This window comes from Myodes glareolus, chromosome 21 (genome assembly GCF_982192425.1).
Source record: "Myodes glareolus chromosome 21, mMyoGla1.1, whole genome shotgun sequence".
NCBI classification, from domain to species: domain Eukaryota; kingdom Metazoa; phylum Chordata; class Mammalia; order Rodentia; family Cricetidae; genus Myodes; species Myodes glareolus.
In genome coordinates, this window is record NC_142046.1 from 6847925 (window position 1) to 6865517 (window position 17593).

Here is a 17593-nt window from a genome sequence, read left to right on the forward strand (position 1 = left end):
GACACTTTCACAGCGGTCACATATCAGATATCCTACATATCAGATATTTACATTATGATTCATAACAGAAGCAAAATTACAGTTCTGAATTAGCAACAAAATAACGTTATGGTTGGGGTGAGGGGTCACCACAACATGAGGAACTGTAACAAAGGGTCGTAGCATTACCCCAGGAGGTATAAGGCCATTGCTAACAAAACTGGTTCTGTGGCAAACCAACAATCACATGATTGTTGCTTAATGGCCAAATGTCTACTACATGCCCTTTTTTTTTCTTTTAAAAAACTTCTAAAATAAAAAAAACAACAACAACAAAAATGGAAGATCATTTTCCAACACCCAGAATTCACAACTGTTATGTGACCTGGACTCATTAGAGAAGCATTTACTCCTTTGGTTCACAATCCCCAGGTGAGGTCCATGACTTTTCTAAGCAAACAAACAATACCTTGGCCTCTGGATTTGTCAGCCTCTTTCCACTTCAGATTCATTTTGTCTGTAATATTTCTGAATGCAGACTAGAGGAGGGGAGGTTTTCCTGGGGCTCCACTCACCGCTCATTCCTACACCATTACCTTCCAACATTCTGTTAGACGAGGAAAGTGAGAGGCCTTCTTACTGACCCTATTTACCTTCTGGTCCCCTTTCCAACCTCTTCCCATGAAATCTGTTTCCTGGGATTTTCCTTTTCTTCTCTCTCTGCATCCTGCTACACCTACACTTTAGTTTCGATTACACTCACAGGATAAATAAGTAAACTGAACCCTCTGTTCTGGACAACCTCCATATATATGCCTGTTCACCATTCTGCCTTGTGTTCTATAGGTACTCCAAGTTCAGCACCTCAAAGCTCCAGGCTCACCATGTACATTCCTATACAGCTCTGATTTTTCACTACATCCGAGTAAGAAAGGCTTTCAGAATACCACTAATTCTTACTGGGGGCAGATAGTTCATTTGTGTTACTAAGACTCAAACATTCACCGTGGCTACTGGATTTCAAGATACTTGTGAAGAAAAGCCTTTGGGTCCCTGAAACCTCTCTAAGTGTTTGCAAACATGGCAGAGGGTGAAGCAACCTCTAAAAGCAAGTGTGCATTAAGAGTATCTTAAAAAGAAACAGTAGTGTTTCCCTAAGCACATCATTTCAACATGCAAACATTTAGTTGTAAACAATGTGCTAGAAGCCAGGGATGAGACAAACCAGGTAAAATGTGGCCCTTGAGCACACAGAGTAGCTAGATCTAGCTAGAGAGACAAAAGCTAATGAAATGAATACATTAATAACTCACTCAAACTGCACAGCTGCTCTGAGAGAAAAGAACACAGAACTATAGACAACATAGCAGAGGCCTGAATCTAGAATAACTTCTCAGAATGTGACAGTGTGAGGGAGGTTTAGGAGTGAGCAGAAATTCACCAGGCAAGAATGAGAAAGGGACACAAAGAGGGGGACAAAAGCAACAACAGGAGCAAGAGATATACACGTACAGAAACTTAAAGAAGACCCAGCACCAAGGAAGGGGATGGCAGGCAAAAAAGGGTGGATTGGCTGCGGCCACGACATGAGGGATCTTAAGTCCTGGAAAGGAGTGTGGCCCTCAAGATCATACACTGCAACTCACTGGAGGGTGTGGAGCCTTTTGCATCCCACCTGAACATGACTTTCAAACTCAATCCACTCTTGGCCCATCCAGGCTCTAGGCACTCACACTACTCATCATGAGTTCTTCCTGGCTCCTGAGCTCCTTCCTATAAGAATCAGTGAAAATAACTGGCAAACCAAAGACTTGAATTTACCAGAAAATCAAGCTTCAAAAGTTAAGATTTATTCATGGCATAAAAAAAATGAAAGAAACGGAGATTATCCAAGTCAGAAAAAAGGTATTAGTAATTTCTATTGTTTATTGTTTATGTCTAAAGAATATAGATTATAGATAATTTCAAAAACTAGATTCATGTAAATTTCTTCTGAGTATGAAATCGGCATACCCAAACTTTGTTTCTCACATGCCGGTGGTCATCTGTTTTCTTGAGAGGCTTTAAGTGCCAATTAAAAAGAAACTAAGAGTTGGGTCTTATACTAAAAGTTCTACCTATGTTCAATGAGTCTATTACTAATCTCATGCAGATATTATCCTCCTGCAGATGAATTCAATCTTGAACATGACTAAAATTAGCTTCATATAGACCAGCAGAGGAAGAGAAGACATTCTTCATGTCACACCTTATTTAATTAGTATTTGATCTCTGCAGTTTCAAACACATAGCTACAGCGTGCAGGAGCAGTCCCCTATGCCAGGTCCCCTACCTTACTTCCCAGTTACAAGTGTAGGATGAAAGATTTGTGCTGAAGAGTCTTAGGAAGGAGCAACCTACTCCCCTTCATAGTTGTGTGTCTTTGTAATCAGTGTGTTCTTGTTCACGTTCATGGATCCTAGGTTAGATGCTGTGGTGTACTAAGGCCTTAGAGAGAGAGAGACCACAAAGAAAGGGTGTCTATCTCACCTACCTGGCTTAAGGAGACACTAGGAAGAATGATGGAAGTCTTATTTTCCAATCACCTGACTCCAGGCTCATCATGTAAACATTTATTTGCATTTTAAGACTTCATACAATTTCAGACATCATCAAATCCATAGGGAGCATCAAAACCTTCTCTATGCTTTACTTCCCGATATAACACATGGGGATTTAATAAACATGTTATTTGTCCTACCTTGTTCAAATTCTGAGTTCAAAGATCACTGTGTGAACACTGTTTCACTGATTATATATGTGTGTGTGTGTGTGTGTGTGTGTGTGTGTGTGTGTGTGTGTGTATTTGCATCTTAACTTCCATGCACAGTACAAGGTCCAAGACCAGGTCCAAGAGCCTTGAACATAAAGCAAGCAAGAATTCCATCTTCCTGCCTTATTGACGGAGGTTTCTGTCCTGCTCAGTCCTGCAATTGTCCAGTCCCAAAAAATACACAGAGGCTTATATTAATTATAAACTGGTTGGCCAATTAACTCAGGTTTCTTATTAACTCTTACATCCTACATTAACCCATAATTCTTGTCTGTGTTAGTCTCGTGGCTAGGCACCTTTTATCAGTGATGCATTCTCACCTTGTTTCCTCTGTGTCTGGTGACAACTGCAGACTAACCCTTTCCTCTTCACGAAATTCGCCTGTTCTGGTTGCCCCACTTATACTTCTTGCCTAGCTACTGGCCAATCAGCATTTTATTAAAGCAATACAAGTGACAAATCTTTAAAAAATACAAGATCATTGTCCAACAGCACTGTATGGGAAAGGAAGATATCAAGCAAGTGTTAAGTGTCTTGGATTTTCTAACAGAAATATGGCCAAGGTAGGGTCTAGAGATAAGGCTCAGCAGGTAAGAACTCTTCTAGAGGACCCATGCCCAATTCCCCCAGAACCCACATGAAGGCTCGCAATCTTCTGTAAGTCAGAAAGTCTAACACTTTATTACGGCCTCTGTGGGCACAAGACACATGATACATGGATAGACATGCAGGCAAAACATCTGTGCATGTACAATAATTTAACTTTTAAAAATAAAATAAGTAGGGTTATGATAAAAAGGAAAGTTCTCTCAGGTATAACTGGAGATATAAAAGCAGTGACTTGTAAACCAAATTTTTTTAAAGGAGTCAGTATTTACGAGGTAAATGGGTTTTTAAAGAAGATTTTATACATAAAAGCTAGGTGGAACATTACATCTCATTTTCTTCAAGGTTGATAATTAATAAATAATCCTTGATAAATATAATTTTCTTCAAAGCCAACACCACCTATACACCCAAAAAGAAAAACAATCAAAAAATAATTTTATAATTTCCTTTCACTTCCACTCACAAACCCATGCCCACAGTCTGAACCTTATTATTATGTCACATTTAAGCTCTGAAATTGACAGATGTTAGTTAGAAATTATAATGACCAGAGGAATCTTTGTCATACAACACATAAGCATTTCAAAACGAAAGGTAACCTAGTAATACAAAAACCATACACAACCAAAAACGCTCATTTACAAAAACGGTAGGTTCCATTATTAAATGTATCCATTAATAAAAAATCTGAGGTTTTCAACACAAGAGTCTTGATATAGAGATTTTATAACTGTAATAAAAATTTTAAACTACTTGAAACCCCCTTCATCACCATTTAAAAAGCTTTTACAATTTTAGTGCATCTCAGATCATAAATATTCAAGAATGTTTTCCCATTGACCTCCTCTTCTTTCCTTGGCAAATCAATTGTGATCACCTTTATGACTTCAAATTTTATTTTGAACTATAGGCTTGTCAAGGAGAAATTTTCCAGATTCTTCCAGAGATAGGTCTGGAAAACTAGAGACAAACGTTATCTACTATACTCAGCCTGAACAACTGATAGAGGCACCAAATAACATTAATGTGCCACCTTAAATCTACTTCTAATGAGAATCTGCAGTGACTGGTTACAATTAGAAGCTAGGCTGTTTTCTGGTTTTGTTTCTACTTTATGCACTTTAATTCACTTAATCCTGACCAAAATCCTCTAAGGTTTTTCTGTGACCAACTCTAGTTTACAAGTAAGGAAGTGAAAGCTCAGAAAGTATAACTGGCAAAGCTGCACCAAACTACATGCTCTTAATTATCACTGTCATGCTTTTGCACTCACATAGATCATACAATTCACGAAGCGCCTCAATTTTCTAACACTGGCCATAGCCATTTCTATGCCTAGAAATGTACACAGACAAATGAGACAGACACCTAGACAACAGAATGCAAAGAGTAAATGTTTCAAGTATTCTCTTAGTTCAGTCTGGGCAAGTTGCTCATGCAATGTAACATAAACTCAGCAGAAGTGTTCTGGTGTAAGAGTAAGAGAAAAAAAAAAGAAAGAAAGAAAGAAAGGAAGGAAGGAAGGAAGGAAGGAAGGAAGGAAGGAAGGAAGGAAGGAAGGAAGGAAGGAAAGAAAGAAAGAAAGAAAGAAAGAAAGAAAGAAAGAAAGAAAGAAAGAAAATATCCCAACCATAAAAACAATTTGAGCAGAAATGCTACGAAAGAGCAAAGCATTCTGGGAAGTGATAAAAATATACATTCATCAATTTAATATAGTTCTTGAGGTCCTAGTTAGAGCAATAAGAAACCAAATCAAAGGGATACATATTGGAAACAAAGTCAAACTCTCACTGTTTGCTGATGATATGATAGTTTACATAAGTGATCCCAAAAATTCTACCAAGGAACCGCTACAACTTATAAATACTTTCAGTAATGCAGCAGGATACAAGATTAACTCAAAAAAATCAGTATCCCTCCTGTATACAAAGGGCTGGGGAAGAAATCAGTGAATCAACACCCTTCACAATAGCCACAAATAGCATGAAATATCTTGGAGTAACTCTAACCAAACAAGTGAAGACTTATACGACAAGAATTTTAAATATTTGAAAAAAGAAACTGAAGAAGATACCAGAAAGTGGAAAGATCTCCCAGGCTCTTGGGTAGGCAAAATTAACATAGTAAAAATGGCAATCTTACCAAAAGCAATCTACAGATTCAACACAATGCCCATCAAAATCCCAGCAAAATTCTTCACAGACCTCAAAAGAATGGTTCTCAACTTCATATGGAAAAGTAAAAATCCCAGGATAGCCAAAACAATCCTGTAAAATAAAAGAACTTCTGGAGGCATCACAATCCCTGACTTCAAACTATACTACAGAGTTACAGTACTGAAAACAGCCTGGTATTGGCATAAGAACAGACAGGAGGACCAATGGAACCGAATAGAAGACCCGATATCAATCCATGCATCTTTAAACACCTGATTTTTGACAAGAAAGCAAAAAATACCAGATGGAAAAGGAAAGCATATTAAACAAGTGGATATCAAAATGTAGAAGAATGAAAATAGACCCATATCTATCATCATGCACAAAACTCAAGTCAAAATGGATCAAAGATCTTAACATAAAGCCAACCACACTGAACCTTATAGAAGAGAAATGGGAAGTACACTTGAACACATAGGCATAGGGAACCACTCTCTAAATATAACCCCAGAAGCACAGACACCGAGAGAAACAATTAATAAATGGGACCTCCTGAAACTGAAAAGCTTCTGCAAAGCAAAGGACATGGTCAACAAGACAAAACAACAGCCTAAAAAAATCTTCACTAACCCCACATCAGACAGAGGTCTGATCTCCAAAATATACAAAGAACTCAAGAAATTCGACACCAAAAGAACACATAATCCAATAATAAAAAAAAAATGGGAGCATAGACCTAAACAGAGAACTCTCAACAGAGGAATCTAAAATGGCTGAAAGACACTTAAGGAAATGTTCAACATCCTTAGTCATCAGAGAAATGCAAATCAAAACAACTCTGAGATTCCATCTTACACCTGTAAGAATGGCCAAGATCAAAAACACTGATGACAGTTTATGCAGGAGAGTTTGTGGGGAAAAGGGAACACTTCTGTACTGCTGGTGGGAATGCAAGCTGGTACAACCCCTTTGGATGTCAGTGTGGCAATCTCTCAGAAAATTAGGAAACAACCTTCCTCAAGACCCAGTATTACCACTTTTGGGTATATATCCAAAGGATGCTCAATCATGCCACAGGACATGTGCTCAACTATGTTCATAGCAGCTTTGTTTGTCATAACCAGAACCTGGAAACAACCTAAATGCCCCCTCGACCAAAGAATGGATAAGGAAAATGTGGTACATTTACACAATGGATTACTACACAGCCCAAAAAAATAACAACATCTTAAATTTTGCAGGAAAATGGATGGAGTTAGAAAACATTATTTTGGGTGAGGTAACCCAGACCCAGAAAGACAATTATCACATGTACTCACTCATAGGTGGTTTGTAAACATAAAACAAAGAAAACCAGCCTACAAACCACAATCCCAGAGAACTTAAACAACAATGAGGACACTAAGAGTGACTTACATGGGAAGTAGAAAAAGACAAGATCTCCTGAGTAAATTGGGATCATGGGGACCTTGGGGGAGAGTTGAAGCGGGGAGGGGAGATATAGGGAGGGGAGCAAAGATAAATGTAGAGCTCAATAAAAATCAATTTTAAAAAGTATACATCTATGTATTATTAGAGATAATAACAGGAGACAAGGTCAAATCAAGGTCAAATACTTGGTGACTAATCTTCAAGTTTAGAAATACCTCCTGGAAGTATCAGTAATCACCAAGAAATCCAACTACAGAATATGAACATTGAAGCACAGGCTTTGCAATCCCACAACTCAAAGTTCAAGGTCAGTCTGGGCTACACACTGAGATCATGACTCAAAACAAATAAACAGACAGTAGGGAGAAAATGATAATAGAGAATTTTACACACAGGAGCAGTGTGATCTGATGTAGACTTTACAGTTCCTCATATTATAGTGACCTCCCCATCACAACATTATTTTTGTTGCTACTTCATAACTGTAATTCTGCTATTGTTATGAATCAATGTAAATATCTGTGTTTTCTGAAGGCGACCCCTGTGAAAGGGGTCACGACCTCTAGGTTGAGAACCATTGTTGTAGAAGATAGACTTTCGGGTCACTGGGTTGCTGGCCATTAGAAAGAATACATGAGAAATGCTAAGCATATAAATGCAAAAGAAAATAGACAACTTGAACAGACTAGAGAGCAGTTTAGGAATGAAAACAAAGAAGACTTAATGCAGACTTACAGGTGCCTACATAAAGAGCAATAGGAACCAATAGCATGCAACTAAAGCAACACAGATACAACTCTGAAAAGCTGGACCAATGAATTTTTGCAGCCAATAGAGATACATACTGTTCAGCCACCTGTGCTCCATCCACAGAACCCATATGGTGGAAGAAGAACTCTGACACCTACAGTTGCCTTCTAGCCTTCCCACACAGGCACATATATGCAAAACAAATATAAGTAATTAAACATTTTTTTAAATTTAAAAGTAATCAAAAACTAGACCTAGTTTACTGATAATGTTTTTTTGGGTAACTTGCTAAAAATAAGACCAACCATCTATTAGTACCCTCAGACACTTGCATTTTTAAATGTTTTTTTGTTGTTGTTGTTGCTATTTTATGTGTTCAGATTCTTTACCTGCATAAATACCTGTGCACCATGTGGGTGCCTGGTACCTACAGAGGAAAGGATTAGAGTTACAGATGGCTGTGTATATATGTATATATGGCTATATGTATGTCGGGTATTGAACCTGAGTCCTCTGGAAGAGCAGCCAGTAGTTTTAATCATCAAGCCATCTATCTTTTGGAGGAAGGGGCCGGATCGCTTGTTGGTTCCTGGCCTCCTGGCTAGCTTAGACAGGAAATAATTACACAGAAACTGTGTTAATTAAATCACTGCTTGGCCCATTAGTTCTAGCTTGTTATTGGCTAACTCTTACATATTAATTTAACCCATCTCCATTAATCTGTGTATTGCCATGTGGCAGTGGCTTACTGGCAAAGTTTTGGCATGTCTGACTCTGGCCACAGCTCCATGGTGTCTCTCCGACTCCACCCTTCTCCTCCCATGCTATAGGCAAGGCAGTTCTTTATTCATTAACCAATAACAGCAACACACAGACAGAAGGACCTCCCACACCATCTATCCAATCCCATTTTAATGGTTTTTCTTTGGGGGGGGGAGCAATAATAAAACCAAAAAATGTATATTTCTAATAATAATATGTAAGTAAGGATTACATGGTGTCATGACTATAATTCCAGCACAAGGCAGGGGACCACAACTTCCAAGAGAACATGGGCTACACGGCAAAACTCTGTCTCTAGAAACAAAAATAAATGAACAGATCATAAACAGAGCAGCAGATGCTTGTTCTTGGTATGTTCATCCATCTTTAATCCAATGCATCATTTAGAGATCTGTAATACAATACCCTAACAGTCACACTCAGTGCAATCACGGGTACTGATACTCTGCTCCAAGAAAACTCTACAGCAAGGTGCTTTTGGAGTTATTGGGCTTACAGTCTACTTCAGTCTGTGGTCAGGCTGAAGGGATTAAGAATTTATACTTGTGCATACAAAAATTGTAATTCTACCCATACTTCCAGAATGCCAAATATACATGAAAAGTAACTGGGGCAATTAGTTTAAAATCCCATATACCAACAGCCAATCTTAGAAAGCACATATGTAACATGGGGCTAAAAGAAAGTATTTCTTTAGGGCAGTTCTCTTAACATTTCCCACTTGAGCTTCTCTGAACTACACTTGATGACTATCCTTCTTGGCAGGGATGTAACTACATGGTGGCATCACCACTCATCATTCCCAACATCAGATTTTCTAGCCAGACCACATTCAATGAATATCAACACACTTTGGCCACAAGTCACTTCTATAGCCTACTGTTGACCACAGTTGTAATCTATTGCTCTTTTCTTCTTACCTTCCTGGCATGGTGTCTGGCCCTTGGTGTGCAAACTTACCAATCACTGTCTGTACAAATCAAACTTAGTCTCTCTCCTAGACTCGTTTTACCATCAAAAATAGTGATAAAGAGGAAAAGGCAGAAAGTATAGTCTCTTATTAGCAATGTTAGTGTTAAGACTAGGATGTAGAGTGTAATCTTCACCATCATGATTCAGCCTTTGAATGAAATGCAAGTGAATCCATACGATCTAACCTGTGGTATCTAGTGCCATAGAGAGCTTGCTATTCCTGGCTACAAAAAGCAGACGTGTAGATTGTTTGAGTCCATTAAGTGTAAGATCAACCAGTGAGATCCTGTCCCAAAGATAGACAAACAAACAAAAAGATTTCAAAAGTGAAAAGGAGGCCATGGAGGGAAAGGAGAACATGCAGAAGGGGGTGGGGAGGGCATGGATACAGGAGGGAGGATCAACAAGAATTAATTTTATTTTATAATGTCATAATTAAAAGTCATATTGTGAATGCTGATTTAAAAAAAAGTTTCCAAAATGATATGCAACTCACAATTCAAAATAAACCAAATCTGAATCGACTGCAGCAGTGGACTGGAGCGTAATCCAGTCTGGAGAAGAATTTCAAAAGCAAGACAGCTCCAAAATCTCAAGAGAAATGGGGTATTTCTCATGTCCCAATTCCTTTTTCTCTGTGTGAGTCACAAACCTCAAGTCTAAGTCCCAATCCGGACCTCTACTTATGACTGTAATAGATGAGGTACACTCTTTATGATTCCTGCCTGTTTAACAAGAAGAGATCAAATACAATACATTAATAAATTCTGCAACAGAATGTTTAGTCTCTAGTTTATCAATATTTGAAGGAAAGTAACATGAAACTTTTCATACATTGGGCCACATAAAGAGTATGAAGCAAGGCAGCCCAGGCCAGCCAAAGACACTAAAGGAACAAATATGTGATAGAGAGGTGGGATCAAAGATGTGATAGAGGTGACAGGTAAGAGAGTGGACTGAGGTCTACAAGCTGTCATTGTCAACCGAGTAGGGTTGGCGGAATAATGTACAACAGCCTGGTGTTTAAGCAGGTACAGATTCAGCCCCCTAACCTGTGATGAGGTCTTGGGACTGCCCTGGCTCTGGGTAATGAAGTAAGCCAGAGATGATAATGGGTTCTTTTTTGAACTGGGCCTCAAGAACCACCATGGCCTGCAATACCACCAGAGGCCATGTTGGTATGGGTGGTCCAAGCTGCTACCCCAGGCCACAATGAAGCTTGTGATCCCATATACAGTCTGTGCCTCCGCTGATGCCTCAGTGATACCTCTGCTGTGCCTCTGCTTTGCTACCTCAGGGAGCCATGCTGAAGTGAGTGGCCTGTGTAACCACCTGAGACCATGTTGAGGCTTGTGATCCACGCAGCCAAAGAGAGTCATGAGTGGGTCTGTGGTCCAGCAGATACTGCCCAAGGGCTGTGGCTGATGTCTGCAACCTACATTACCATTGAAGTACATGCAGATAACCATGGTCCTGAATTAGGCCTGAAGCAGTGTGGGTGCGAGAGAGCTAGTCCCACCCAACTCCACCCCATTCAGACCATCTAATGGTTTTCCTCAGCTGATGGCTTTTCTGACACTGATGCAGATGGGGAAGACTCATCCTTCCTCAGGGATACGGCTACTAGGAATCTGACCACGCTATAGTGAATATATGAGCAACACAAAATGGACTTTTGCTTGTTTGTTTTTGAAGGGAGAGTCACAGGAGAGGGATGGACATGGGAAGACTGTGAGGTGAGCAAAATCAGGGCACATGATGTGAGATTCCAAAAAAAAAAATCAGTAAAAATAAATAAATTTTTTAAAATGAAGAAATCATCAGTAGGCAAGTAGCAATGCTCATTCGTTCATTATTTGTTTATTTGTTAGTTTTTTGAGGCAGGGTTTCTTTGTGTAGTCCTAGCTGTCCTGGAACTAGCTCTGTAGACCAAGTTGGTCTCAAACTCACAGAGATCTGCCTGTTCTGCCTCCTCAGTGCTGGGATTAAAGGCATGAGACACCACTACCCAATACAACCAATGTCCATTTATAACTTCTACTGTCTCTCTAATAAGAATCTTTTAATCGATTTACCAAAGTTATCTGTGAATAACAAGAAACTTTAAAAAATGTTTCTTCAGAGCATATCTTCAACACAAGCACAAAAACCCGTATTCAAACAACTACATACTACCCAAAGATGAATATTTTCTTCACAATTAGCCCAGACTATGCAACATATTTGCGTTCATTTTTAGTATCAAGCTGATGTTTATTTTTTTTAATTTGCTTAATTTACTACGGTGAAATTCTGAAATCACATAGGCCATGTGAAACCACAAAACAGCACTTTTTTATTTTTCCCAATGCACCATGTTTCTACATGGCTTACATACAGTTGTACAAGAAACACTGTTAGTTTCTATATAAAGATTTCCATAAAATTTTTATAGTTTCTATAAATGCTTAAAAATTGTTGGACTCATTATAACCTGTGTTTCAGTGCCAGTGGAAAGAAAAATGACCTGTGATTCTAACAGCAATCTCTGTATATGGGGGTGGGTGCACGTACACAGACCCCTCTTTCCAGGGCACTAAGTCACTATTTTATCAAAATATACATGAGCATTTGAAGAAATAACGTCTAGTACCCTCAACTCTTAACAGCCACTCTTAGAACAAATGAGCTATAAAAAGTACAATTATGAGAACAAATTAATAATTCTACATGTTTTAATGTAAGAATTAAATTACATTATGACCACTATGCTTTAAAATCATGTATAATACCTGTTTCACTTGATACAGTACAATGCTATTTATGGAAGTATCTGATAGGTTACTATGCCTTTATTTCATACTATTCTATGCCATACATCATAATTACTACCAATTATTAATCTGAAAAATACCTATTGTTTTAAAACCAAGAATAGGCTTTTGATGGGAGTAAATTTTGATCATTTACAAACATATAAGTTTAACTATTGTTTTCTCTTAATTCAATTAGTATTCATTAAAATGGTACTTACAAAGTTTTACAAATTATTCCCATAATTATGAATAAACAGAGAAAATAAAATGACATAAGTACACCAAGCTAACTACAGAACTATGGTTTTATTTGTGAGTCAAAGACAGTCATGTTTTTTCTTATTTCCAGTGTCAGACTAATATGCTATCTTTGAGAACAAGAGGACTGAATCACTATTGTGCTTCCGCCCTGTAACAGGAATTTTCTACTGCTTATTGTTGGAGGCTCAAAAGAATAGATTTTTCCCATAATCCAAAGTAATTAAAAATCCACCTTCAATTTCATAACCTTAACTATTAAAAAATTGCTGATTTTATTATAAACCTATGAGACAAAGAATTTCTTTTTCATCTCATAGATAAGCTGTTAGAAGATAATTTTTTCCAGAAGTACAAGATCCTTTCAAGTCAGAACCCTAACTAAAACTGCTAGTGTTTTAGTATTTAAACTAGTTAAGCTTTAAACAAAAGCAGATAAGTAAGCAATGTGAACTCTGAAAAGCCCTTGCTTTTCCCGTTTTGCTGTTTATTTTGCTTTTTAAAAAAGCACTTTGCACCTTCCAGGAATTAACAAAGCCTATACTTCCAGGATCACTAGATTTTGATGCACTGTTGAGTGCTACACTGACTTAATGGTTTAAACTATAGCTGTCACTGTGGTCTGACTGTGTCACAGACAACTTAAGGAAGGAAAATGGGGCACAGAGAAACCACTCTGTCAGTAATTACAACCAAGAGCCCTAAAATGTGGCTCAGGCTGCTCATTACTTCTTTCTGTATCAAGACCCTTATTTACATTTCAGATTACATTTTTTATGAAACAGTAAGATCTATCAGAGCTGAGAGGAGTGAAATAATGAGGGGAAACATTTTAATAAAACGTGTTGGGTTTGCATTACTTCCATGACAGAAATAAAGGCTTCCTCTGTAGTGATGGATCATTTATTCCGCTTCTAAACGAGAAGCAAAAAGATGAAACTGATGAACTTTTACTGCCCGTTTGTCTTTAGCAGACAATTAAGACAGAGAAGATCAAAATGGATTATCATACCATGCAGACAACTGGCCCAACAGTAATGCATCTCTGAGAGCACAGATTTGTAACTCTCTTTTATCCTCCCCTTTCTTCTTACTTCTTTTTCCACTCTAAAGGCAGTGCTAGCTTTGTGGCTCAAGGAGAGCCAAAAGGCTGGTCATCATTATTCAGCCACAGATGTCAATCTAACCTCCCTTTTTTCTCAGTTTCTAAAGCAGTGAGGCACAATAATTTGTGACAGATTCTTTTACTGTAAGGTACAAAGAACACACAGAATAAAACATCTAGCATCAGCCAGTGTCTCTGATCAAGTGTGCGGTACATGGGAAATACACTATATGTAAAAACAAGCTCTGGCAGTTTAGGTGAACGAGGAGTGAAAATCGAACGGAGAGGGTATGGGGGAGAGAACAGGGGTGTTCACACCCACACAGTGATAAGTGTTATATTGGGTGGTGAATTATCTTAAATATTCCTTAAGGACCACATCATAAATGTTTTAATATTTGAAATACTGTACTTAATGCTTACACAGAATAGAAATTTCCTAAGAATCTTTTATAATAGTATACAGGAAATATATATCTGGGAGAGACAGATAATCTAGTTTATTCAAACAAATGACAATATGAAAAAAAGCCTATGAAATCAGAATAAAAATGATTTTAAACAGCAATTAAGAAACAAGCATTCTTCATTCTCTTTCATAGTAGATATGATTCTCAAGTACATTTTTGAAAGTTGGAAAAATATCTTCAAAAATCAAGTAGATCTTTCATGTCTCATTTCCTGAGTTGTTTGGAATCAAGAACAAAAATTATATATCTTAAGTTTGAGGAGATGCTAAATAAGACTGTATTGTGTACATTCTTACAGGTCTGCCTTGAGCCCAAAGTCTGCTTCTCAAATTTCAGCACTGTGTCACTCCTCCAAACAAAGAAACAAATACCTCCATCCTGTGAACAACTTAACTACAGCTGCTACTTCATAACTACCTACTATAATTTTAATCATTCCAACTTTGACAGAGAAAATGTATGTAAGGTCATCTACTGACAAAAGTAAAAGACTAAATTCACTACACAGTTAACATCACATTAATAAACTGGACTCCACACGCAATGAGAGTACATAAAACAGTCTATATTTTTCTGTGAATACACATATACATGTACATACACCCTCCTCAAACACATGAATACACACATGTACTGGGGAGAAAAGAACATAAACTAAACTAAACAACTAAAACTCCAGATTGTTCCAGCAGTTTCTTCTTAGTAGTAAAATAGCAGAATGGTTTATATTTTCTTTATGCTTCTTAAATTTTATTTTTGCCTTAGCTCTACTTCCTAGAGCTTTATTACAAACTTCTTACCTATGCAGTTTCTAAAGCTATGTACTATAAAACTCATGTCTCTGTTTTGGCGTTAGTAGAGACCTCTGTTTAAAGGACTAGACCCAGATGGTAACCATGCTATTCTAAGTTTTCTCCCAAAGAACTGTACCTCCCTAGATTATTCAGGTCAGCGGATCACAAAGGTTATTTACCTACTTAAAAGATTTAAGAACACTTATTTCCTTAAGAGCTATGACCATCAGTAAATTACGAGGAACAGTTTTTCATCCTACAGATATGATTTAAAGAAAGATAAGTAATTTTCTTAAAATCATATAATCTTTGGATTATATTGTTTAATTGAAAGGACTCAAACTTAAAACATGATAAAAATTAACTCAACTAGTAGATGACAATGACAAGTAAGGTAAGATTTTAATTTATTTTTAAATCTTATTTTAATATTGAGGTCAACACTAAGCAAACCAGACCAACTCTCTCAGATTCTTATATCCTAACATCTTGGTACAAAGCATGTCATTATGCTGCTTATTTTGTATTGCTGGACACACTGTCACCCCTGTTTCAAAAGGACATATCAAACTCCTAACTCTATGATAGGCCACAATACAAAGATGCTACCACTGCCTTGCATGTTTCTTTTCATTATATTTACCCTCACTCAAGGACTTGTAACAAAAAAACTTTGAATGAATGCATCAGGAATATGCTTTGTGCACAATATTCCATGTGTGAAAGGTTTGACAAAGTTGTCAGAGATAAAGAGTAATAGCATTGTTGTAAAGATGCTTTTTTACTATTTAAAAACTATGCAAACTGAAAACTTAAACTAAAAATGTAATGAGTCAAATAAAGCTACAAAGTGTCTTCAGTATTCCTTGGGGTAGAAAATGGAGCCTCAGTGTATCATCTGAAACCAACTATAGAGTAGACTGAGATGAGAACTTCAACAATGTTGTGCCATTGTTCATGGAGTGCTGGAAATTTGAGAGGTGATGGGACTACCCATGCAGTCTTAGCACTCCCTACCATGGACAAAGACACTTTCTCCCTGAAAGTACCTGCTTTACTCCAAGATGACAACAGTAGTGTCACCTGCACTGCAAATTCCATGATAATGTTATAAGGCTCCTTCCGTTTTTGGTCAGACTGCTTGACTCCTTGAATAGTATATTTTAAAAAAAAATCTTCAGTTCACAGGCATCTCAGAAAGAATTTCCTATTGACCCATAGGCAATGACGCACCTAAAGTGGAATCTCTTGCTTAGTTGTTGTGAATAGCCCTCTGGAGGAAACACTCCAAATTTAGCATTAATATTTTCAATCCTACTTCACTGTGCTTTATATTTTGTCTTTGGTTCCTAATTACCACTTCTATTCCTTTCTAAATTTCATTTATCTCTTTCAGTAAAGAGAACAGTAATAATATGTTGAACAACTCTGAAATAAATTTTGTCATGTAAAAAATTAATTACGCATTCCAAACCTGGTCACTGTAGTCCTCCGGGAATTGCCTCTGCACCTCAGGATCTGTAAATAATTGACAGATAATATTAATTGGCTTTGGATTAGTGAGCAAGCAGAGGATCACACATTAATATTTGATCAGAAGATGATAGCAGCCCTGGCGGGGGATCCAAGGGGGCAGCTGAGGCTGCTATGTTGATGAGCACAAGGAAGGCCTCAGCAAGGCACTCATATTGCCCTCCTCCAGAAATACAAAAAGAAAAGATTTAAAGGCCTGATGCTACTGTTAACTTTAGAACTATTACCTAATACGAAAATCTTGCCAGCTGCAAGCTGCCCTCAATATACTTTTCCAAAGAAAATGAGTCTTAAACCTGCTTGACTTTTCTTCTCTAATCAGCATCCTTTTTTACATTACGAATGTTGGCCTGATCAGCCTAAGTACAGACACAGACCAGGGAGAAAGGAACAGCAAGGGCAGAATTCTTTCAAGGAACAAATGTAAAAGTCAGCACTTTGGAAAATAAAACATAGCGTTCCCTAAGTGCTTATGAAAACAAAGCTACAACTAAAGGAAGTTTCCTTCAAAGCAAACCAGTACTTTTGGTCTGGTTCGTTAGTGTCAAAAAAAAAAAAATCAAATATTATATGAAATGATTCTTACCTTGACATAATTAGGTTTGTGTAGAAATTATAAAAATACAAAGGTGAAAATAGTTTTTCTGATCACCTCTGTAGTATGGGAATCACTCCATGTTTAAATCATAATTGCAAGACAATGTTCTGTCTGTAAGTCAATATAGACATGTTCTAAGTTAAAAAAAATACTTCAACTACAACCAATAGGAAAGCATGCAATCTTTTCAATAAGGAAAAGCTTTGGCTCCTCAGAGAAGGGTGAGAATACAATGTATTTGGGGAATCATGTATCAATGCAAAAAAGAAAAAAGAAAAAAAAACAGTTTGGTGCCCTTCCTTCTAACAGTATCTCACAGTACACTGCTTGTTTTCTTATGAGTCTTTAACAGCTACACTAAACCACCTATTGTCTTCTCTGTGAACATGAATCCTCGTAAAGTTTTAAATCTTTGAAGTCACAATTTATTCTTCAGTGAAAACAGACCAAAAATAGGTGAAGGACCTAAACTTACTACCTTTAAATTTTTGAGATATCTGTTTAAAAATCATGAAAGCTATTGGACACTTTTAAAATCTAAGATTATT

The 17593-nt window shown here is 37.4% G+C and overlaps 1 protein-coding gene across 22 annotated transcripts in view; it reads right to left on the reverse strand.

The window, feature by feature from the left end:
- Dennd1a (DENN domain containing 1A) overlaps nucleotides 1-17593 on the reverse strand; it is a 507493-nt gene that overhangs the window by 361844 nt on the left and 128056 nt on the right. For 18 of the 22 annotated variants that reach the window (XM_085681265.2, XM_048429136.3, XM_048429148.3 and 15 more), the window contains one exon: nucleotides 16389-16432. The exons of the other annotated variants lie outside the window; for them this stretch is intronic. In XM_085681265.2, coding sequence (XP_085537391.1) covers nucleotides 16389-16432 — 44 coding nt within the window. The remainder of the gene's footprint in view (nucleotides 1-16388; nucleotides 16433-17593) is intronic. 22 annotated transcript variants of the gene reach the window in all.